Consider the following 24,808-nt stretch of genomic DNA (forward strand, 5'->3'; position numbering starts at 1 on the left):
CATACTATTCTTACTTTCTGATCTTACATTCTAATAAACTTTTGCCTGCTACTCATTTTGTGTCCGTTCTCCAAAGTGGCGAGACACTGAACCCTGGGTATTGAGGTAAAAAAATCCTGCAACCATATGTGTAAATGTGATAAACAATATTTGTTTATCAATGGTGTCATTATTGATGGTTTTGGTCAGACAATTCTTTGTTGGGGGTTCAGTCCTGTGCATTCTAAGATGTTCAGCAGCATCCCTAGCCTCTACCCATTGGATGTTTGTGGAACCTCTTCAGTCAGGTCAGTAGAAACTATCTTTAGATACTGTTAAACTTCTCCTGGGAGGCAAAGTTACCCCTGTTGGAACCACTGGTCTAAAAGAATACATTCGTAATAGAACTTGTGTCAAATATGTTCTTTCCTTGTGAAGTTACTTTGCAGAGATATTTTAAAGCTTTTGTCAACATAGAGAAGATGGGTTGGTAAAAGCAAGATATTATAATTCTGTTAGATACACTCACCAGATGGTGGTAAACTACAGTTATTTAGCCATATGCTATAAAGAAAAAGTTAAGGAGCCACCATCCATCTCTTCTGATTATGGAACTCCCACTCTTGCCTTATGAGAAGGGCTATATACATGTAGATATCAGAGATAACTCTTCCAAAGAGTGAGGAAAGTAGGGTGCTTATACACCAACTCCTCTAGGCATTGTTTAGAGATTGCTTCTGGGTCACACCGAGGGTATTAATTCTTTGTTACTTCTGACTTGTTATGCAGCGGGGTGGTGGGGAAGGAGTGGTCTCTGGCCATTAACTCATATAGTGGGAATGTCAGCTCTCTTGTCCTAAAATGGTAAGGATGGTAGGAATATGGGCAGAGTGAAAACAATGTATGATACAATCCTACTAACAAATTTAAGGAATTGGATGATAGAGAGGTTGATGTATAGAAACCAAGAGATAAGGGAAGGAATAAGATAAAGGCAGCAGACTAAAAATTATAGGTGGAAGAATTGCCTAAGAACAGGATGATACTTTATGTTATGAGTCTGGAAGGAAGATGGGAAAGATGGCTGAAAATATAGATAGGTTTATGGGTTTGATTACAGGAAGGTGTGTGATGAACATTTTTTCTCTTTGTTTTCTTGGTAACCTCAGAGAGGAGGTCATCCCTAGAAAATGATGATCTCTAGTAAGTTAGGAAAGTAAGGTTTGTAATGGCCACTAAGGGAAATGGGAGATAGTTTAAAGAAATATGAGTAGTATTTAAGAGCTTAGCTGAGACAACAATACAAAAATTTGTAGTGGCACCAATTCTATGGGCCCTTGGATCATCTCCAACAATACTCAGTAGATGTGTGACAAGGGCAGAAAAAGCACATTGTAGGATTAATTGATTTATTGGATATTTACTGAGTGCCTAATATGTGTCAAGCACAAAGTGCTAGAGATAAAACAGTTAACAGGCAAATTACAGATAAATAAAAATTCTGTGATTTTGTAGAACTTAACATTCTGGAGGGAAAATACAGAAAATAAGATCAGTGAATTAAATTATAGTATATTAGTGTTAAGCACAGAGAATGGGGATATTGAATGCTAGGGCTGGAGACAAAGTGTCATTTTATTTTATTTTGTTTTATTTTATTTTATTTTATTTTTTTAATGTTTATTAATTTTTGAGAGACAGAGAGTGAGAGACCATGGGTGGGGGTGGGACAGAGAGAGACACACACACACAGAATCTGAAGCAGGCTCCAGCCTCTGAGCTGTCAGCACAGAGTCCAATGAGGGGCTCCAACCCACGACCGTGAGATCATTACCTGAGTCAAAGTTGCTTAACCGACTGAGCCACTCAGGCACCTTGAGAAAGTGTCATTTTAGACAGTGTTGGCAAGGTTTTTCTGAAAAGCTGTCATCTGAAAAAAAATACTTGAAAGAGGTGAGCAATGGTGCCAAATGGATATCTGCTAAGCATGTTTCAGGCAGAGACAAACACAAGTGTAGAAATCCTAAGATAGGAGTGTGGTCCACATGTTGAGGAATGCCAAGGATAGTGTGATCATTTGGATGAAGATGAACAAGGGGTAAAGTGATTTAAATTGAGCCAGAGAGACAGCAAACGTAGAGGTCCATCTTGTAGAAGGTCTTATAGTCCATGGCTTTTAGGTTCATTTGGTGTTGGAATTGTTTGAGGGAAGAGGTATGAGGACTAGAGAAGAAAAGAATTGAGAACATTGATGAACACATAGTTTAAATCAACACTGAAGGGGCACTGTGTGGCTCAGTCAGCTGAGCGTCTGACTTTGGCCCAGGTCATGAACTCACCATTTGTGAGTTCGAGCCCCGCATTGCGCTCTGTGTGGACAGTACAGAGCTCACTTCAGATCATCTGTCCCTCTCTCTGACCCTCCCCCACTTAGGCTGTCTCGCTCAAAAATAAATTTATATCATCACTGAAAAGGAAAGGGAATTCAAGAGTAAGCAGCTATAAAGCCTTATAAATAATGGGAGGAGAGTCAGGAAAGAATGAGGTTAAGGGAGAAAAGAGTTCCTAGGCAGACAATATACTTATTAATGGTGGGTTTCATTTATTTAGCCTGTGTGATTGTGCCAGGTACTTTGGGTATTATCTCATTTCAATCTGCCACCCACATGACAGTTTAAATAAATTCAAATTTTACAGGTGAGGAAACTGAGGCATAGAGAGATGAAGCCAAAGACATGCTGCTAGTGTGGTGACACAAGATTTGAACTCCATTATTGGTCTCCTAGGCTCCAGTTTGTAATATAGTGCCAAATGCTGCAGAAGATTCATGTATGCTAATGATGGGCACAGGTGTATGGGAATTGGAAATTAGGGGGTCCATTGGTCACTTGTGGTGAGAACGTTGACAGAATTTTGCTGTAGTTTGGTGACTCATTTTGGGATATGAGAGTGATTATGGAGAGTGATGCCAAGATCATGTAAATTTGAAGCAAAAAACATAAAGGGACTTGCACTAGTTTATAGCCAGAGAGGAAGGGGCAAGAAAATGAGTGAATGTCGTGCGAATTGTATAATTTATGGGGCAAAGTCAGGGAACAAGTCTGAGGAGTTGGAATGATGAATTCGCTTTGGAGAAGATCCTTGTTTTATAGGAAAATAACTGAGGACCAGAGAAGGAAATTGTGAACCCAAAGTCATAAAGCCAATTAAACAGTAGCCAGGGACCAGAGTCCAGGTTTCCTGATTGTCAAGACAAGTCCTTTCTGCTAGGCCATCCAGCCACTTGTGCTGAATCATCGTCCACTGGTAACTTATCCCAAAAGCAAAGAGAGCTATTGTAGTTAATGAATAAACACAGCATAACAAAACCCACTGTAAATGCACAGTTCTACAGAAACACTAAAGACATCTTGACCTTTGGGTTCCCTTCATGACTTCCTCCCCTGGCAGTTTCTTTTTTTTCTTTCTTTCTTTTTTTTTTTTTTTTTTTAAGCAGCATAGAGATTGACTTTTCTTGACTATAACACATCTTCCAGGTACTGCAGGTTCCTACACCAATGCCAAGTAGGAACCTGGGTGGAAAGAACTAAGGTCACCCTCAGGGAATTTCTAGCTGAATTAGGCTCCACTAAGCCTTGAAATCAAAATGCTTCTGGTAGGTAAATGGGCTACAGATGGGAAATCAAGCCAGTGTGTGACGGCATGATTTAGAGCAACTGTTACTGATATGACAGATCCTAGCAGGCAGCCTCATGGAAGCCTGTATTTTAGTTGCAGTGCAAGTAGGTGAAATGAATAATTGTGTTTTTGACTTTCCAATTTCCTATACCTTGCCAGTGGTTATTGCAGCTATAATTTGGGCCATGTGTATTCCAGCGAGGTTTCTGATTTAGGAATCTAGATTATTTTTGAAGGCAAGAAATATTTGATGTATTTCATCTATGATAAGATTTTATGTATTTATTTTTATGGTGATGGATATTTTTTGTGTCATATAAAATATTACACATTTTTAACTGAAGAAATGACAAGGATCTATGTTTAACACTTACATTATCTTGGGCAAATATTGAAATTCTTGTTTAATGTTTAACTACAATAAGTATACTCAGTTCAAGTAAAGGATCCATTTCAGGATTCAGGCTGAGTTGTCTTGATAATTAGAATTCAGGCTCCAAGGAGAAGCCCCAAAGCCAAGAGTATTGGATATAATACAAAGTGGGAGCCCTACCTGACCTCTAGAGAATGTGGACCGGATATAAGATCTTAATCTTTTCCTATCTTACCACAGAAATTTGGATGGAGAAACAGTATTTATCTCAAAGAGAAGGAACTGATTTCACTAGGAATCACACCATTTTGGAAAGTCCTCGATTCAAAAGATCCACTTTCAAAGGACAATACTGTAGAAATTTTCGTTGTTGTGAGGATAGAGATGATGACTGTGCCACTCAGTTCCATGAGGCAAATGCACTGTGTTACTGTGATAAATTCTGTGAAAGGGAAAATTCTGATTGCTGTCCTGATTACAAGTCATTTTGCCATGAAGAGAAAGAATGGCCTCCTCACACAAAACCTTGGTATCCGGAAGGTAGGCTTTGGGAATGTGTTTAAGCAGTCTCCTAGTTCATTACAAGATCTGTCCAACTCTCTTTACCTCTTCTTCTTTCCTGTCTTCCTCCCTTTTTTAAGATGAAGTGAAAAATGAATATTATGATTAAATAAATTTCCTTTCAAATGTTAAAGTGCTTTGGTTTAGATGCAAGATACCACATTGTACTAGCACCTTCAAGAAAGTTCTGGTGTGATGGCCATGAATGCTGGTCTGAATCATGTTGTGAATACTGACTCATTGTATATAAAGGTTACTTAAAACTCTTTCTGTCTGTCTGTCTTTCTAAAATGTTTTGACAAAAGGACTCTTAAGCTCTGAAGTGTTTTTGTGTGTAACCTTTTAGGGGATCTCATCGTCACAGGCCTGATGATTGGCAGATTTGTGTAACTTTTGCTTATTATGTCACAAAACCAATGGACCTCTTAGCATTAGAACCTGTGGTATAGCAATGCCAGTAAAACCAGTGCAAAAACAAAGTCAAGTCAGCTACCTGCCTAAGTAATACCAAATAGACTTTCATGTGTATTTCTATTTTGTTTTGTTTTGCTAATGTGGGAATTTTTACACCATTGAAACAAAGGAGAACTTCATATAGAGTAAGTGTAAAAGTCAAAGATTGAGTGCATAACTACAAATAATTCATAAGAGGGATGATGGTAGATACTATATTGGTCTAATTATAGGAAAATGGTTATAGATGCTGAGTAATCAATATATCCAAGATTTGCAACAAAACACAAAGCAACACACTTTTTATACTTAAATAAAGCCTTATTTTGTTGTTGTTGTTGCCCATCACATCAAAGCTCCTCAGCAGAAATGCAGAGTTATGGTGACCAGAAATTACAGTTAAAGACAATTTAGGACCAACTAGGATTTGGCGTCCTTATTTCAAATTCCGGATGCTATTGCCTGCATTCTCAGTGATGTGAGTTTGCTGGTAAAACATGTATGTAATAGGTTAAAATTTCCACAGAACTATCATTTATCCCAGACCTTTGCCTCTACCAATATACAGCTCAGAAAACATCAAGTATTTATTTTAGCCTAAAAAAGTGGCAGATCCTTTACCAAGAATGGGGACTCTAGTCATTCATAAAAAAATTATTCTAGAATATCTTCACTATGCCAGGCATCATACTTAGTGCTGGAACCACAATGGGGAAGAAAAAGACAAGATCTTACTCTCTTTAAATGACAGTCAAGTTGCCAGGGAGAGGGTAAGATTCACTATACCATTGCAAATTGTGATAAATTCTCTGAAGGAAATATTTAGGGTTCTGTGAAAGTATATGAGAAAGCAACATTAATATGTAAAATACAACATCAGCCTGAGGAGAGTGTCAGTGAGGGAAGACATTTAACAGAGACTCCAGGAGTGAGGAGAAGTGAGCTGATTTCAAGGAATACTGACAGAAAGGTGTTGTGGATCAGAGAGCAAGGAGCTTGGCTTGGTCCAGGAACTGGAATGAGGCCACCATTTCCGGAGAGTAATGGTTAGCGGAGGGTTGGAGGTGACATGAGATGAGGTTTGAGAGGCAAGTAGAGGTCAGATTATGCCAAGATGTATAGGCTATATTAAAGATTTGAGATTTTATTCTGTTATGAGGACTCATTGGAAGATGTTAAGTGGGAATAGGGGTGGCCTCATGGGTGTTGAGTCTCAATATTACGTATAAGCTGTAGTGCTTTTGATGCGCTACAGTGTATTTTAGCTTATATTAAACATATAGCTCATTTAGGAAAGGAGCTTTGTTGTGAGGATAGAGATGATGACTGCGCCATCAATGTCCATTTTTGCTGGAGAGCTAGAATTCTGCAACAGCTTTAATTTAGCGTTATGATTTAGGTAGAATTTATATTCCAGGTATAGTTTTTATTCCATTCATTATGAAGGGAAGCGATTAATCATTTTTATTTAGTAGTAAAAAGTTCACATTAGACTATAGTTACTTCTATGAAGGTAATTTGTTTTCCTTTGTTTTATCTTGTGAAAGTAGCTGGTTCAAAGAAAATAGCACTACACAATATTAAAAATCGTATAAAATTAAAATAAAAACACAATGGTATATTATTTATACCAATTTGTGCATGTATAATGTGACTTTCCTCTGAGATGCTAAGTTGTTCATTCACTGATATACTAAATACTATTTTTCAGTTATCTAATTACATGGTGTTATATCTAGTTCTTTATACTGCAACTGTCCCAGGAGCTCTTTTTCAACCAGTGACTTAAAACTATGTACAATATCTTAAGAGTTATAAAAATAAATATGTCCTTTTTGTATAAACTGGATTAGGGCATACTGGTAAATATCTCTCTTCTGTGTGTGTGTGTGTGTGTGTGTTTTCTTTTCCCCCTTCTCTGATAGTAACTCCTAGTAATTACAGGGTTTCAATGTCAAATACAGAAAAAAAAGTGGTAAGAGTTTGAAAAAAAACCAAAATGGGTTTTTCAGATGAATCTTCTGGTGTAGCATATCTTAGAGAAAGAGTCTAGTATACCATCTGTTGTAAACAGACCTAAGTTAATTTGATTAACTCTTATGTTCATATTGGTAAAAAAAAAATGTGTGTAAGCCACTGACACATCTGAATTGGATAAGGGCTGTTTGCTCCTTAACCACATTATAATGAAGAGAAGTCACAGTCCAAATTCTGCCATATACTGGTAGTTACAAAAATCTGTATTGGTAAGCAGACATAGACCAATTCATACAACCTGTGTAAGCTTCATGAAGTCTCAAGACCCTGTCCTTAAGAGGTTCCCACATCTTCCTCGCTTGAATATGTTATTGGAGGAACATGTGATAATAACAGCAGTATATCATAATATAAGCAGTATAATAATAGCAGTAGGATTCTGTTACCCTTACAGTGGGTGTCAAGGAATGAGAATGCCTCCTACCCAGTGGCTGGAAATGTAGAACTTTTTAAAGATCAATCTTAGGGTGGCACCAGGTCTATGAGTAAAGGCTTTTGACCTTAAGAGAAACATATACACTGTTGGGTATAAGAGTGGGGTATGATTTTTAAATATTTTAGTTAATCTGCATAAATTCAATACTATTAATTTAATCAACAACAGCTGATTACTTATATCCATCATGTTGATTCAAAGCCACTAATTTTACCAATGAAAGCCCAGTTCTGATGTTCGTTATACTGATGCTCTAGTGTGCATCCAAAAATGGATAATAGAAGCACTTGCAGCAGCTGCCCTGGAGTCTGGCCTTTCAGGGTGAATGCTAGTGTCCATGCCTGGGATGTGGATTCCTGATCGGAGCAAGTAACTGCCTTCCCTAAAATGAGGTTTAGACCAGTGCAGATATTATAATGCATTATGATGAATATTAAAATAAATTACAGACATCATATCATCTTTTTTTTTAATCAGTGGGCCAATGATTTCACTCTCCAAATGTCTGATTTGCCTTATTTTGGATTAATGACTGTTCAGTTGCAAAAGTCTATTAATTTCAACAGTCATTGGCTTTTTTTTTTCTTTTGTCGAGATGCTCTGTGGGTAACCAGTTTGATTAACTCACTCTGAGGTGCTGCATACACGTGTCATTGAGAAAATAAAGCCACTGGCAATTCTCTCATCTCCATCATCCTAAATTTCAACCTCCCTCTCTCTGGGTTACTGCCTACACTGAGTCGATTCCTCCTCTTGAGCTCTGAATCCTGTCCTGTCGTGTCTTTTCAAGATCTTCACTAGTAAAATCGTCTCTCTCTCCCTCTCTTTCTCTCCTAAAGCATCATGTTTTGCCTCCTTCTTTCTTGGATCAACGATCAATTTACAAAATATGTTTTTCTAGTTCCCAACTTTGAAAAAGCCCTCCCTTGGCTCCATGTTCTTAACTAGCGTCTGTCTCATTTCCTTTTTTTTCTTTTTTCTTTGATGGTAAAAGAGCTAAAAGAAACATCTGCTTCCTGACTTCCAAGTCCTTATTCAATCCATTCCCACAGGATGCCATTCCTTGCTACTTCACCAAAATCCCTCTTGGCAGGGTCAAAGACTTTCACATCGTCAAATGCAACATTCACGTGCCTGTTCTCCTTTTCTTGGCCTCTCAGTGGTGCTTCACATAGCTGACCACCCCTGCTTATGAAATACTTTTTCTCTTGCTTCTAAGGTTCTACTCTCGCATGAATTCCCTATTTCCTCACAGGCCACTGGTTACTTTGTGAACCCAGGAACTAATTTCACCTTATCTTATTGATGCTTTTCATATAATGATAATACACCATTGATCTCTTTTGAGTAGTTTATATAATCTGGTAAACTAGTTAACAACTAGTTTTAGTTAACTGAGAAACGTGTGGATTTGGAACGCAAATGGCTACAATCTTACTGGGTCATGGACTTTTTTCCTGATCCAAATCCTAAACAAAAAAATAGAATGTATCTTTAAAGGGTGAATTCAATGAAACAATTTCACATTTTGGTCCAAAACTCTGAGCTCCTTAACCTTGTCATACATGATTAGTCATATTCACTTGAGACTTGTTTAGAATTTTAAATGAGAAATGCCTTAAATTTATTCAAGTGCTGTTTTATTGCTCACCTATTTAAACACATTATTTTTTCAGTGTGGTTAGTAATTAATTCTGTTTTTTAATCTAGTTTTCATGCTTTATAAACCCTTTGTTGAAACTTATTGGGCAGTTTTAAAGATAAAAGGTCATGGAAACAAGCTTAGAAAAATTCTATACGTAAACCTTGACACAAACCAGATGTGAATTTTCATCAGGTTGGCACCAAGTATTTTTGCATATTTGAGAAACGAAACCGAATTTTAGGTTACTTGTTGTGCTAATGCACTTTATTATTCAATTTAGAATTTTCATTTGTTTACATGTTGTGTTAACAGGTTGCCTCAGAGATGGCCAACCTTATGAAGAAGGATCAGTAATTAAGGAAAACTGCAATTCCTGGTAATGAATTTAAGTGGCACACAACTGAACTCTACTGTCGGTGTATGTTTTCTTCAAATAAAAGGATTATTGTGAAATAAAACTGATATTTAAATACAGATAGAATCATATGTCCTAGGATATCACATATCTGTAGCTTTATATAAGCATGTTTCATTTTAATGAATGTTGAAAAAATCTAACCACAGATATGTCTTTGAATGCCATGGTTTGTTGTTCGTGACAGTGGCCTTTATTATACAGCAGGCCTGCATTAAATTTACCTCTTAATTATAAGCATTCTACAGGCAAGATATGCTAGAGGCCAATCGTGTTTCTTTGATCACAGTAACAACATATAAAAACAGGCTGCCGTGAAATGATTATTCCACAGAAAGTTTCCGAATACAAATACACTGAATCTACTGTCTAAATTATCTTATGTTTTCAAAATTCATTGACTGTGTGGTCATTTCATTTATTAATTGCCTAGGACAGAAGTTAAGAGTATATTGAGTGGTAGCTAATGCATGTATTATTATTTTATTTTTGTCAAGAATCAAATAGGCATGTGGCTATCATTAATCAAGAATATGTTTTATGCCTTAACAATGTACAATTCTGGTTACTCATTTTATAAATGTACTCCATAAAGGGTAGGCCACTATTGTGATTTTTGTATCTTTGCAGCACATGCTCAGGACAGCAATGGAAATGTTCCCAGCTTGTATGCCTTGTTCAACCAGAACTAATCGAACGTGTCAATAAAGGAGACTATGGGTGAGAAAAATCTTGCTTTCTAGACTTTGGCAGTCTCAGTTACTTCTCAGGTTTCAAACAATGTATTTCTTACCATTTACTTCTAAAAATGGTCACTATTTCAAAAGAAAGAGTGGGAGAAAAATGGGGAGAGAAATAGAAAGACATGTAAGAGTGGAATGCACGTAGTTAGATCTTAAATAGTTAAAAATTAAAACGCACAAAGACATATAGAACAGGGTCATAAATTGTCTAGGAAGGAGCAGTGTCATGGTGTGAATGAGGGGAGTAGAGGAAGCTTTGGTTTGGATAAGTATTTGGGTAAAATTAGGAAGAAGGCAAAACATTGATTAATTCTTATAAACCATATCTCTCCCTCTGGTGCTGTCCTGACCCAGCCAATCAGCCTGGGAGAATCAGAACGTAAGAGGTCAATATTCAATCTTGATGATTCCCCAAATAACCAGTCATCTAGACAATTTCACTGACATGACCTCTGTAGCCAATTTCACTTATGGTTGAATCACAAGACAAGTTGAGCCATTTTACTTTGCTAATAGAGTAAACATAAGGCTCATTGATGCTTAAACATAGGCAATAATGGTTTGATGCTCTCTGAAAGATTAATAAATTAGGTGGCTTCTCTGTTTCCATAGAGGGAATTATGATGTCAGTGTTAACACTGGTTTTCTTTACTCAGCTGAAAGGAAGAGAGATAGCTGGGTGGTATCCACCTCAGGATTTCTCCATTGCCATTGATCAAATCTCTATATTCCCTTAGTAACATTTTCCACATTCTGGAAAGGATTTCACATAAGAAGATCTATTATCAAGGAACTATAAAAATGATTAAATCCTGAAATACAATTTTAAAACTTAGAAGTATCAGTTTCCCCGAATGAGACGACAGGACAGATATTTCCCAACACAGTGATGACACTGAATTTCAACGTACCCCATATATCTTCTTGGAAGACATGAAATTTAGAAAGTTACAGTTTTTTTGACATTGTTACTCTTCAACCATGCTCAATTCTTGTGTGTGTGTGTGTACACGTGTTTAACCAATATTTTAGGTAATAATATGACATTTTAAGTATTTCTAGGGAAAATATACTTTTCTGTGGCTAAGTGATACTTAAATCACTAAAACAACATAAGAGTGTGTGTCATCATAAGAAATGATCTGAATCGGCTTCTTAAAATAATTCAAATGCTTGGCCTATTGAGCACATATTTCCAAGAAGACATCAGCAGCAGCCTGCCTTTCCACCATCACAGAACTCACCGGGAACCACAGTCAAAGGCAACGTGGAAAATACACATAAGATACAGAAGCTGGTAGGAAGAGAATTCTTTTTCTGTCTATCATTTGTTCACTGTGAGATAACTCGAGGACTAGTTAGGAGGCATGGACTTCCCTTTTGTAGCAAACACAGATGACCTTAAAAGGACAAAAAGTGAAGTATAATTGGAGTGAAAGGACACATCCATTGGCAAAGAAAAAAACTTGATAAAAGAGACAAGCTATGAAGAAAAGGAGTGAAACTAAAATTACTACCAGAGGAGAAAAAACGGCAGGGGGAGTCCTTGAATTTAAAAGCTTCTCTGGCACTCGGGTGGCTCAGTCTGTTAAGCGTCAGACTTCAGCTCAGGTCATGATCTCGCCGCTCGAGAGTTCAAGCTCTGCGTCGGGCTCTGTGCTCACAGCTCTGAGCCTGGAGCCTGCTCTGGATTCTCTGTCTCCCTCCTGTTCTCTACTCCTCCCCCACTCATGCTGTCCCTCTCTCTCAAAAATATATAAATATTTAAAAAAAAATCAAATAAAAGTTCTGGCACTCAGATTTTTTTCTGTTCCTGATGTTCAAATTGTTTTCATGTGTGAAATGAGAATCCTATTATTCAACACTTACTAAGTGGTTTTCAAAATAGCCTACATGCAAATATATACTCTCTTTGCCTTAAAACACTTATTTTTCTCATCTTGGTGGTGTTTTAGATCCAAGTCTTTATTCATTCTGCATAAGCTACTTGAGTGCATACTTATTCCCTGTGTTATTTTTTCAATGCAATCAATTAATATTAGCAAAATGTGTTTCTCTTGGGGGCACTGCTGATGATACAAATAAATAATTTCTGTCTTACAAGAATTTACAGTCTAGCTGAGGAGTCAACATGTCATCAGTTTATGAAAGGATTTCTAAAGATAGGGCAGTATGCAAGTGCCAAATTAGTACAGGTGTAATAATCAGCAAGTTAGTGGAACAAAGGGAGATAGATAACTTTCAATTATCTGATGTAGTGCAGCAAACCACTCCAGAATTTAACAGCTTAAAACCATGAGTTTTTCATTTGTTCCCTTCAGGACCTTGGGACGGACTTAGCTGAGGCTCTTCTCCTGATCTCTGCCGCAGTTACCCGTATGTCTACAGGCATCTGGAGCCTCCACTGGGGCCCAGCTGTGGAAGATGGCCTCATTCCCCTGCCTGGTGGTTGGTGCTGGCTGTCGCTGGGCCTGTGTGTCTCCAGCAGGCTAGCCGTGGCCTCTCCACATAATGCCGGGGTTCAAACAGGGCACGAGGGGAAGCTGACTGCTTTTCAGGCCTAAGTTTGCAAGTTGTACAGAATCAACTCTCTTGCCTTCTGTTGGGCATAGCAAGTCCCTATGCCTGCCCACATTCAAATGTTGGGGAAATAGATCCACTTCTTGGTACAAAAAATCACAAATTATTTGTGACCCTTTATCTACCACATCTCTAAACTTTTTTTTTTTTAATGAATTGAAAATTTAGTTTTTTGGATAAGTTGCCTTTGATTTTTCAATAGTTTCTCAAATCAACATACCCCAAACCAAAAGGATTTACCACTTCCACCTGTCCTTGGTGACTGGATTCCCCTCTGCCTTGTCATCCAAGCCAGAAAATCAGAAATTAGTTTGATTCTTCTTTCCTCTTCACTGGCAGTCACTAGTCTCTCATAATATCTGCATTCATGGTTTCTTTAAGATATTTATGTTCTCTACCCCTCCGCTATATTCTAGTGCATTTATATTTTTTACATAGTTAAAAAAATTTTTAAGTATGTTAATTTTGAGAGAGCAAGAGAGAGAGTGTGAGTGGAGGAGAGGCAGAGAGAGAGAGGGAGAGAGAGAGAGAGAGGAGAGAGAGAGAGAGAGAGAGAGAGAAAGAGAGAGAGAGAGAGAGAGAGAGAGAGAGAGAATCCCATGTAGGCTCCTTGCTATCAGCACAGAGCCCAGTGAGGCTCAAACCCATGAACCATGAGATCATGACCTGAGCCAAAATCAAGAGTCGGATGCTTCACCAACTGAGCCACCCAGGAACCCCTTAAGTGTAATTTTTTATCAGGCCTCATTTACGATGACCTGATTTTTCTGTTTCAGTCTCATCAAACTGAAACCAATCCTTTATACTTTCATGGTTATCCCTCTAAGTCAAAGCTTTGATTCTGCTATTCACTTTAAAAAAAAAAATCCTCAATGATACTCCATTGCTCGTAGAATATCATTATACTCCTTGACAAAAGTAACATTCTGGCCCAAATACTGCTTTACTACCTTATTTTTTACAATATTTCCTGTTTCTGTCTCTCTAGGCCTTTCTATAGGTTTAACATTAAACGTATCTGCTCTTTGCTAAATGTGCTACCCAGTTTCAAACCTGTATACTTTGCCTTTTTTTTTAAAGAATAAATGTCCTCTTTGAAACCTGCTCATCAAACTCATTCTCATCCTTCCAGACCGAGCACGAAAGTCACTTTCTGTAAAAAAAAAAAAAAAAAAAAAGACAATTCCTTCAGGCAGAGTTGTGTTTGAATCCTCTACTCTGATCATACCTTGACATACTGCTAATAAATGACACATACTGAAGTCATTTCTATCGTTGCAGTCTTTTTAGGGTCTGAGCTCCTGGAGAGAAATTTACTTATTACTAAGCTCTAAGAGAGAATAAGATAAACTAAGAATGTTCAGTAAATGCTAAATTGGATTGAAGGAAAAGTTATGAGTCTAGATCAAAGAGAATGGAAGAGAATAGTAGTCTTTTCACACTGTTTTGAGCATAATTCACAGTAAAAAGTACATTTAACTTTGTGGATTTAATATGCACACATGTGCACATGCATACCTGTACAAACAAATGCTATACACGCACACACTTACATATATAAAAATAATACTTACCCTCACTATGTGCAATAAACTAATATTTCCTATTATTTCTCCTGTATTCTATTTTTTTAAATAACAATCCCTGCTCATGAAATTGAGTAATTAATTAAGTGACCACAAATGTATCTGAATATTTGAAAACTACCAGTTGTAGGGCACCAAAAACATACTTTACTGATGTCATGGTTTTGTCTATGGCTGGTCCTAATGGTCTCTTAAATGTGGGGCAGTATCTAACATAGTCAAAGATTTCCTTTGGTGGTGGAGATTGCACTCTAAAATTGTGGCTTACCGAGTGCCCATCAACTAATGAATGGGCAAAAAAAAAATGTGACACATATGTACAATGGAATACCACTCAGACATCAAAAGGACTGACATCTTGCCATTTGCAACAACGTGGGTGGAACTAGAGGGTATTATGCCAGGCAAAAATAAGTCAGAGAAAGACAAATATCATATGATTTCACTCATATGTGGAATTTAAGAGGCAAAACAGATGAACATATGGGGAGGGAGGAAAAAAAGAGAGAGGGAAACAAACTATAAAAGACTGTTAATGATAGAGAACAAACAGAGGGTTGATGGAGGGAGATGGGTGGGGGGATGGGCTAAATGGGCAATGGGTATTAAGGAGAGCACTTGCTGTGATGAGCACTGGGTGTTAAATGCAAGTAATGACTCACTAAATCCTACTCCTGAAACCAATATTATATGTTAACGAACTAGAATCTAAATAAAAATTATAAAAAATAAAAAATAAATAAGCTTGTGGCTCACAGTTGCTTAAGGTTTTATTAACTAACAGATTTAAAAAAAGCATTAACTTGGTAGACATATTACTCAACATCGAGTTGTATTTTCCATCATGCATGATAGTATATCACACTATAAGCAATTTTGGTAATTAGCACAATAGGATTGAATTTAGTTTGATTTAAGTACTGAAAATATATTGTCCTCAAGTTGTAAATAATTCAAACAATCAATGATTAAATTACTATCATCTTTCTCATCTCCTTTCATCTCTAAAGAAAGTTTTTGTTGAGGAGTGCCTGGATGGCTCAGTTGGTCAAGCAGCCAACTTTACCTCAGGTCCCGACTCATAGTTCATGAGTTTGGCCCTGCGTTGGGCTCTGTGCTGACAGCTCAGAGCCTAGAGCCTGCTTTGGATTCTGTGCCTCTCTCTCTTTCTCTGTCCTTCCCCTGCTCATGCTGTCTCTTGCTCTCTCAAAAAATAAAATAAGAAAATAAAATAAAATAAAATAAAATGACCCTTAAAAAATAAATTTTTTTGTTGAATTTAAATTTCAATGTTAGATTTTGAAAACAAAGCTTCTTTTCCTATAAAAGGGCACAAACATTGTCTTTAAAAAAATAAGTACTTTTTGCTATTTAATTTCATATCATTTGAATTTATATCATCATTAATAATAACGAAGATTATTGAGCACTTATACAAATTAATTCTTTAATATAGGATAGAATATTTCTGTCCTATATAATAATAATAATAAATAATAATAATAATAAATAATAAATAATAAATAATAAAATATTTAATAAAATTAATAAGCACTGAAGTATGTTTTTAAGCATAACTATTTTATCCTCAATTTTTCATGGATACTTCCTTTTACATGGTCAAATTATTTTTAAATATAAATTATGTATAAAACAATTACCTTGTTTAATCTATAAGTACATTTCTGTACATCCAAACTTCTTTGTTTATTTTAATGTTTATTTATTTATTTTGAGAGAGAGGGGGTGGAGACCAAGAGAGAGGAAGAGAGAATCCTAAGCAGGCTTCATGGTACCAGCACAGATCTTGATCTGATCCCATGAACAGCGAAATCATGACCTGAGCTGAAATCAAGATTTAGACACCTTACCGACTGAGCCACGTAGGCACCCTTCAGGTTTCTTCCTAAAATTCATTTTATGACATTTAAATGAAACTGTATATATTGGTCTTTTTGCCACTTAATCCCATATAATATGTAAAGATTCATATTCTTAAATTTAGTGTATATTGATATAGCCTTAGGTTCCTCATCTAAGTCATGAAAATCTATTGAAATAGACATAATTTAAGAAATGCCTCATATGTTTTACTATAAGAGAAAGCAATAATGCATTCTTTATATAAAGGATATCTAGCTTACAGTAATAGTTCTGATGTTATGTAATTTCAGAAATATAAGCAAACATGTATTTATAAAAGTGATATTACATTTCCTGTACCGATTTTTCCCTTTCATTTGGAATGCAGATGGACAGCCCAGAACTACAGCCAATTCTGGGGAATGACTTTAGAAGAAGGTTTCAAGTATCGTCTTGGCACCCTGCCACCTAGTCCCATGCTTCTGAGTATGAATGAAGTGACAGTAAGTGTTCTCTGTTTGATTCAAGTATATATGTGTTTGTACAGGCATGTTTGCATGTGCATTTGAAGATTTTTTAAATAACTAAAATCATGAATTTTGAGCTTTCAGAGTTAAAATTTTGTCATAAAAATAGAAAGTCTTTACCAAAATAGTTGTCACCTTCCTCAGAAGTTTCGTGTGAACTCTGAACATTCACCAATGTCTAATAGAGAAAGTCTCCTGCCTTTAACAATGATCGTGTATTCATTTGCACACTAACGATTTCATAGAATTTCATATTTCTGATTATTAGTCATTAAGTGACCCAGTGCTCAAGCAAGGCATTAGTTGTCCATATTTTTCTTTTTTTCAGTAAACACAGATATCTTTTGAATTCATCAAGACAGAGTTCTGCTGTCTTGGGGCTAGCCATTATCACATGAGGCTAAGGTAAATGGCAGTAACTGCAGACATGTATGTTAGGGTAATTTGTAAAGGTGCATCCTCAAAATTTCCACTACAGGAGCACCTTCAAATTTTGCCAGATGACCTCACAAACTCCTTCGTGAAATTGCTGTGTTTCCTACACTCTTACACTTTGCACTATTGTATTGGCTTTCCCCTTCGTTTTTAAGAGACGTTGTCATCTGATAATAGGTATCTTATATAAGAGGTTTCTAGGTCTCCAGGGTCACAGACCTCTAACTCGTAGAGCTGCAGATCGACCACCAGATGTGTGTTGTGTGGAGCACACATACTTTTCAGCTGAGATGTTGACTGTATTCAAGGGCCTGTACGACTGCCCTGGGCTGAGAGGTGCTCCTAAGTGGCTGGAGGCTTCAGTGCAGTGCAGGCTTCAGGTCCTGGCTGCGTGGAAGCTCTGTGTCTCCGGAGTGAGCAGGGCTGTTGTTTGCCATTGGATGAGGTGCAAATCCACAGGTTTCTCATGAAGCATTTAATGTACTTTGCTTTCAAGAGATGTGGTCCCCTGAGTTCCTATACCAATTCAAATTCCACAAATGGGTTCTACTAAATTATAACCAACATCAGAAAAGATCAAAATAGCCACCATGTATTGAGTAGTCGTGTGTTAAACGCTCTTATAAACACTATCATACGTTATCTCCTCTAATTTCCTCAGCAGCTTGATGAAGTGGGTACTATGATTATCTACATTTTAAAGACAAGAAAGGTGAGATTGAGGGAGGTTAAGTCACACTGAGACTGGGAAAAGTGAAAAGCCACCACAGAATTACTTAAATTGCAGAGACAGGCCATTTTAAAATATCTGGGCCCCCAAATTGTCCCTTAACATTCCAGTAGAATCAGTTAGCTTTGGCCAGCTCAGGTTCAAAATAACAAAAAGCAGAGCTAACTTGATGAAATGATCAGCTGTAGAGATACTTTTGGATCTTTCCTAGAATGAGTAAGATACAAAATCTTTAGAGATGTGGCTCAGATTCATGGTTTTTAGTGACCTAATTCTATGATCAGTTGGAAGTGTTATTTATTTTTTTTCTGGCTGCTTTTTTTTTTTATTTATCACCATCTGGGGAAAAAAAGAGGCAGTATTATTCAAGAAAGAATAAATTCATTCCTTTTATAAGGATTGTTTTATCGCTTGCTTTTATTAAGGGCTCCAGTCAGTCAAATACTCATTTGGGTGTCTATATACATTTTCTCTGTATTATTTCTAACATTTCCTTTTTAAGATTTAATTTTTGCAACTTGGAATATTTTATATTCTAGACATGAGTTGTGTTCCTTTCCCAAGTTGCCACTCACCACAGTATAGAAAAGGAAATCTAATTCTAATTCATTTATTAGTTGCTGGGGATTTGTTTGCATAAAAATCGTTGTGGAGATATTTACATGAAAAATCTTAATGATTAGTACTTTGGGAGAATTAAAATTGCCCAATGCTCTGAATTAATGGAACACAGTTGCCGGCTTATTCCAGGAAAGCAATAAGGAAAATCTGGCTGATCTGTAAGAGTTCCATTACTCACTCATGATGTAAGGTAAGGAAATAGCTTCTTATTTCTAGGGTGTAGTAGCTTGAGGACTGAGGGCCTTTCAAAAAGTTTCCAAGTGTTGGAGGTGTCCTAATATATGGATATGGAAGAAAATCAGAAATATAACAAGTACTTCTAGGAAGTGAACTGAATTGAACTGGTTGCTACAGAAAGAGTTACAAAATATGTCGATTCTCAGTCTGGCGACTACATAGAAAATACCTCAAGACATCAACCTGCCTCTGAGTACAATGAATTGAGTTTTTTTCTTTGTGGATATGCTTCTGGATAACTCCCCCCCCCCACTACCTTTCCCAGATATAATTTTTTTAATATCATTTTCAACATAGGATGATCTATGGATAGAGCTAGAGTAGGCAGTTGCGAATAGTGCGAATGATTTTAGTAAGAAACTCCACTGCATCCCCACTCCCAAAACTTCCTTTCCTTGACAGTTTTACCTGAATGAGAGTTAGGGTATATAAAATTCTTTTTCCAGGGTGGAACAGATGAGCAATGAGTCATTCCTGGTTTCTGGGAAGACTCTTCTGTTCCCTGGCTGGATTCCTGGTTTCATTCCTTGGTTTAATCCACTATTCCCATAATGTGTCTGCTGAGCGCGAGTTAGAGAAATGCCAGTAGGCATTGTGCAGAGTGTTCCATGATCACATAAATATGCAAAATTTGTTTAATCTATAGGAGCTTATTCAATTCAAATGAATATTTGTAGAGTGTAGTTAGTAACAATGAAGAATAAAAAGATGTTGAGAGTGTAGGATTGGAAAAATTTAGCTTCAGGGTTTTAGGGAGCCCTTCCTGGATGGCAATCTTAAGTGAGGACAGACAGAAGCAAACATAAACTTACTGTTTTCTCTGGGTACAGTCAGAGTAGATGGGAGGAAGTGAAAAAGGGAAAGAAAGAAGGCAGTTTAGACCATACAACTCCTTGGTGTTGAGAAAGACTCACTTCACCCACATTAGAATTAATTATGTTTGGTGTCAGGTCAACAAATCTGGCTGGTGAATGCATGTATATTTTTATTTTTTTTCTTGATGTTTTTCTTAGATTGGTATTGTTCAAAGAAATACCTTGATGGAACAGTTCTGTTCGTAATGGTTCTACACTAAAAATTTTATGAACGATTAGATGAATCAACCATTCTCTGGCAGTCCATTGAAGCTGTGCATGTTGTATGAATAGAATCATAATGTGACTGATTGGAAGCTGGCCATCAGAAAGCTCCCCACAAGAACTTCAAATTCTGCCCGTTGAGTCTTTTGTCTCCTTGTAGTATAAAGCAGGCTGTGACACAGCTTGACCCTTATTTCAATATTTCTTGACATTTGTTCCATGGACCACCAATCTTCTAAGATTGGGAGTAAAGATGTACCATCTGGTGGCATTTGGGTGGCTCAGATGGTTAAGCATCTGACTCTTTTTTTTTTTTTAATTTTTAATGCTTATTTATTTTTGAGAGAGAGAGAGACAGAGACAGAGACAGAGACAGAGACAGAGTGCGAGTGGGGAAGGGGCAGAGAGAGAAGGAGGCACAGATTCCGAAGCAGGCTCCAGGCTGTCAGCCCAGAGCTCGATGTGAGGCTTGAACTCACAAAGGGTGAGATCGTGACCTGAGCCGAAGTCAGACACTTAACCAACTGAACCACCCAGGCGCCCCAAGCATCTGACTTGATCTCAGCTCAGGTCATGATCTGGTGGTTTGTGAGTTCCATCCCTGCACTGTCAGTGCAGAGCCTGCTTGGGATTCTCTCTCTGCCCCTCCCCACCTCTTTCTCTCTCAAAATAAATAAATAAACTTTAAAACAATAAATTAAAAGATGTCCCATCTGTGGTCAAATAAATTTGTGAAATTGTGCATTATATTTTCCTTCTGAAAATTCACACTAGAGCAGAAGTACATTTAGGGATAAATTAGAACTTTCTCAGTGTCTCAGAAAGCAAACAATGGAAACAACCAGCTATTACGACTGTATGCAAAACTGGCAATGGCTGAGGTCCTTTTGAGCCAGCAGAAACATCACTATTGAAGTCTGTTAATAGGCATGAGTAAGCCAGTGTGTTTACCCATGTGGGCACCATTCCATACACCAACCATGATGAACATGAGCTTTGGAGCCAGTGTACTTGGGTCTCAATCTGGCTCCTTCACTTATTGTCTCCATTTTCTCCTCTTTGAAATAATGACAGCAGTACTACCTTGCTCATAACAGTTGTAAGAAGCCATGAATTCTGAAAGAGAAGTAGTTATTATATACTATATTGCATATATAACAGAAATGTTATTATATACTGTATAAAGTTGTTCTTTCTCCTTTAGTTTAACCATGGGAGAAGAGTAGGGTCAATTTCATAAGAAAAAGTTATCCAAAACTTCATCACTTGGAGATTTTTATTTCATAAAGAAAAGGTGTAGTTCTGGAAATATTGGCCCTATTGGAGTGTACATATTTCTGGTGAACCTGAAAATTTTTCTACTATGCTCCTAAATCAAATCAAATCAAGTCAAATTAAATCTAATCTAATCTGATATGATCTAATTATCAGCTTTGTACCTGATTGTTTCTCTAGACATAATGTCCAAGTGCTTTTGAATTTGGGAGATAACTTCAAGAAGCTTCATTGCATTATATTCTATTATAAATATTACAAATATTTTGATTTAAAAATAGTATTTTCAGACAGAAATGGGGAAATTGAGAGTCCATTTGTATACTTGGCATAGTTCAAAAAATTTTTAAATAGTTTTGTTGTTGTTGATTCCCCAGGGAGAACAATAAAGTTAACCAAGTTATGATAGATGTTTTAAAATTTTTTTTGTGAACCTTATACCTTACTAGTATAACATCTTTTCTCAGTCATCCAATATAAATGATTTTGGTGTATTTTAGTTGGTATTAATAATAAAGGAAAAACAATGTCTTTCTCTATGGTTTGTTGGAAGTTAAAAGTAAAATAATATTTTATATAGTAACTTTTAAAGCCACCAATCACTGAAATGAGAAATGAAAATTTACTTAATCATCTGGATACCTGACCATTCTAGCTAACACACAGTATTAACTGACTGGATTTATTTCTCTAAGTCATTCGTTATAACAGGAGGAATTTGTTTTTTCCTGTCTGAAATATATTCAACAACACCAAGTACTGAGGGATGAGAATTACCTTTGCAAAAAAATCAAAGTGAATATAATGAAGTGTAGCTTTTAACCCTTCATAGGCTATAGAAATTTTTTATTTCGTTAAAAATAATCTACTTGATTCCAGAAGTGTTTGTCACCTGTGTGAACAGAAACCTCTGTAGAAAATGAAACACTATCTAGAAACATGAAGAACAGAGTTACATGTTTTTGTTCTTTCCATAATTTTAAACAAAAATGAACATTTGCCCCATAAAAATGATGGTTAGCTCCCACATACATGAATGTAGGCAAATGGCATCAGGCTTGAATAATAACTGTAAAATGCAGGTGTCAGTGATGCTGCATAAGAGGGGCACAGCTAGATATCTATCTGGTGGAGTCTGTTTACGTGTATATTTTCCTCGGTTCATCTCAGAATCGTCTCATCTATGTAGGTAAAGAGCCTGGGACAGATTAGGATGCCAGTTCTTGCTGTCTCCAAATTAAGAGTTTGAAAATTTAAAGAGCACCAAAGCATGTGCTTATGTCTCCTTCCTTTCCCTCCGTCTCAGAATGGAACCCCACAGCCTTCGAGAAACTTTAGAACATACGCATACTGCCTCCCTCCTTATTCAGCTGAACTTGTGGCAGAATGAGTGTCTTATCTCTCAAGTCAGTTTTTGAGTTTTTAGTTCTCAGTTTTATTTTTCTGTGCTAGTTACAATCTGGTGTGTAACACTGTGATATAATTGAATGTGACTCAAACAACACTGGGAGGCTGAATTGATCACTGCAAGGCAGCTCTCCAAAAAGAAATGTGAAAATTTATTTCTCCCTCCTTGTGAATAAATATTTGGTGCTGTCACAAGAGTAGATTCCTGAGGCGATCTAGTGTGTTGATAGAGCAAGCACCTGCTCTCTGGGTTACCCCCAAACCTGGGTTATCTAGTCCATTCTGTGCTTCTTCCCAGAGCACGTTCTTTGCTCTGCTTCACAAGCAAAATGATGTGAAATGAAATGAAATAAGATAAAATACTTTGCATTGGGTCATGGGCATTTAAAATCATGAATGTTATTTCCATTTCCTAGAGTCTCACAGCACTTAGGTAGCTTGTGAAAAAAAAAGTAATGAGAAAAAAATCTATTTAATTTTCAAAACCGGTGTTTCTCAGAACTGTTAGATTAACCAACTCCTTCTTTTATAATTATCTATTACAATTCCCCAGAATTAGTGTTCTAAGAAACTCATTTTAGGAAGTATCATAGTTCATCAATTTCTAGATGCTTATTTTCTTCACTTTTTTGCACCTCTGAAATTGGGATGCTTCGTACATTTGATAATGTCCTGGCTTCCATGAAATATGGGACTGTTGTGGCAACTTTAATGTCTGTTATGTGTGCTATTATAATTATGATTAAACTCATCTGAGAATGACAAAAATTCAAAAGGATAGTGGCTTAAATGTCATGGAAATTGACCTATCACCAGCACATCTGGAAATGGGTGGTCTTCCTCTAGAATTGCACTCCATGGTGTTGGATACCCAGGGTTCTTCTTTCTTGTTGTATTTTCCAGAGTGTTTCTATCCAAGGCCATGTAATCATTCAAGAAGGCTTCTCCATGTCTAATTTCTGTTAGCAGGAAAATAAAAAAGATCAATAAAAAGAAGTAAAAGTGAAGTATCATTTATCTCTGAAAGAAAATTCTCAGAAACTGCCGATGACTCTTAGGCTTATATCCCATAAGGACAGAACTTAGGAAGGGGACATGCCTAGAAGCCAACGGGGGCTAGGGAAGGCAGTCATTTTTCTGACCTGCATGTGATGAGCTAAAACTATTATTTCTTTTCTTTTTTTTTTAAATTTTTAATGTTTATTTTTGAGAGAGAGAGAGACAGAGAGAGAGCAAGCATGAGCAAGGGAAGGGCAGAGAGAGAGGGAGGCACAGAATCCGAAGCAGGCTCCAGGCTCTGAGATGTCAGCCCAGAGCTCCGATGTGAAGCTTGAACCCACAGATGTGAGATCATGACCTGAACCAAAGTTGGACGCTTGACCGACTGAACCACTCAGGCACCCCTAACGTTGTTATTTCTCTGAATGAAGGGAATCCTATGGAAAGGGGGAGGATTGGAGAATTAGCACTACCTCCATAGTGTTATCATGGAATACTGATATTTATAAGTAGATCATTAAACAAATTACCGTATAAATAGAAACTAGAGAAATATCCAAGCTAATTCTTCCAGAGTTAAAGGACTGATGACAAATATTGTTGAAGTTGAAAAATTCATTTTGCTGTTAGCAACCAGAAAATTTGCCTATCCTCTCCAACATCAAATAGTTTAGAGGAAATTTCTTGGTATTCATGGCCTTGGATTGTGAAGGTCAGAACAAAATGATATTCTCTGTTGCCTTCTTTTGATTCTCAGATCACTCTGATTATCCAAATTTAAGTGGAGGAAAGTGCAGCCAGAAATAGAGGCAGTAACTCACATAGTGGATATTGTAGAGATATGGGCTCCTAGTAAGAATGTCCAGAATGTCTAGAATTTGACTAGAGTGTTCTCAAGCTGCTCTGTGATTATGTTTGCATTACTCTTTCAGAGATTTTGATTCAGTTAAATGTAGGAAATACTATAAAAAATTCTCCAGTGTTCACCATTGCATTTGACTTTTATATTTGTTCACAAGATCTTTAATCTTTAACTTTAAATAGAAATATTGAAGCAGGGAGACCGTTCAAATTTAACTTCAAATTTGACTAATGTTAATTTAAAAAATAGCTATATTATGACCGAAACTTTTTCATCATTACAGTTGA

General features: G+C 36.8%; 1 protein-coding gene across 1 annotated transcript in view; it reads left to right on the forward strand.

The window, feature by feature from the left end:
* Positions 1-4,088: 4,088 nt before the first annotated feature.
* The window catches only part of TINAG (tubulointerstitial nephritis antigen), an 84,222-nt gene continuing 63,502 nt past the window's right edge, over positions 4,089-24,808 (forward strand). Inside the window, exons 1-4 of the mRNA XM_043591668.1 lie at positions 4,089-4,570; positions 9,475-9,538; positions 10,208-10,297; positions 16,738-16,852. Coding sequence (XP_043447603.1) covers positions 4,225-4,570; positions 9,475-9,538; positions 10,208-10,297; positions 16,738-16,852 — 615 coding nt within the window. The 5' untranslated portion in view covers positions 4,089-4,224. The remainder of the gene's footprint in view (positions 4,571-9,474; positions 9,539-10,207; positions 10,298-16,737; positions 16,853-24,808) is intronic.

This window comes from Prionailurus bengalensis, chromosome B2, assembly GCF_016509475.1.
Source record: "Prionailurus bengalensis isolate Pbe53 chromosome B2, Fcat_Pben_1.1_paternal_pri, whole genome shotgun sequence".
In the NCBI taxonomy this organism is placed as follows: Eukaryota; Metazoa; Chordata; class Mammalia; order Carnivora; family Felidae; genus Prionailurus; species Prionailurus bengalensis.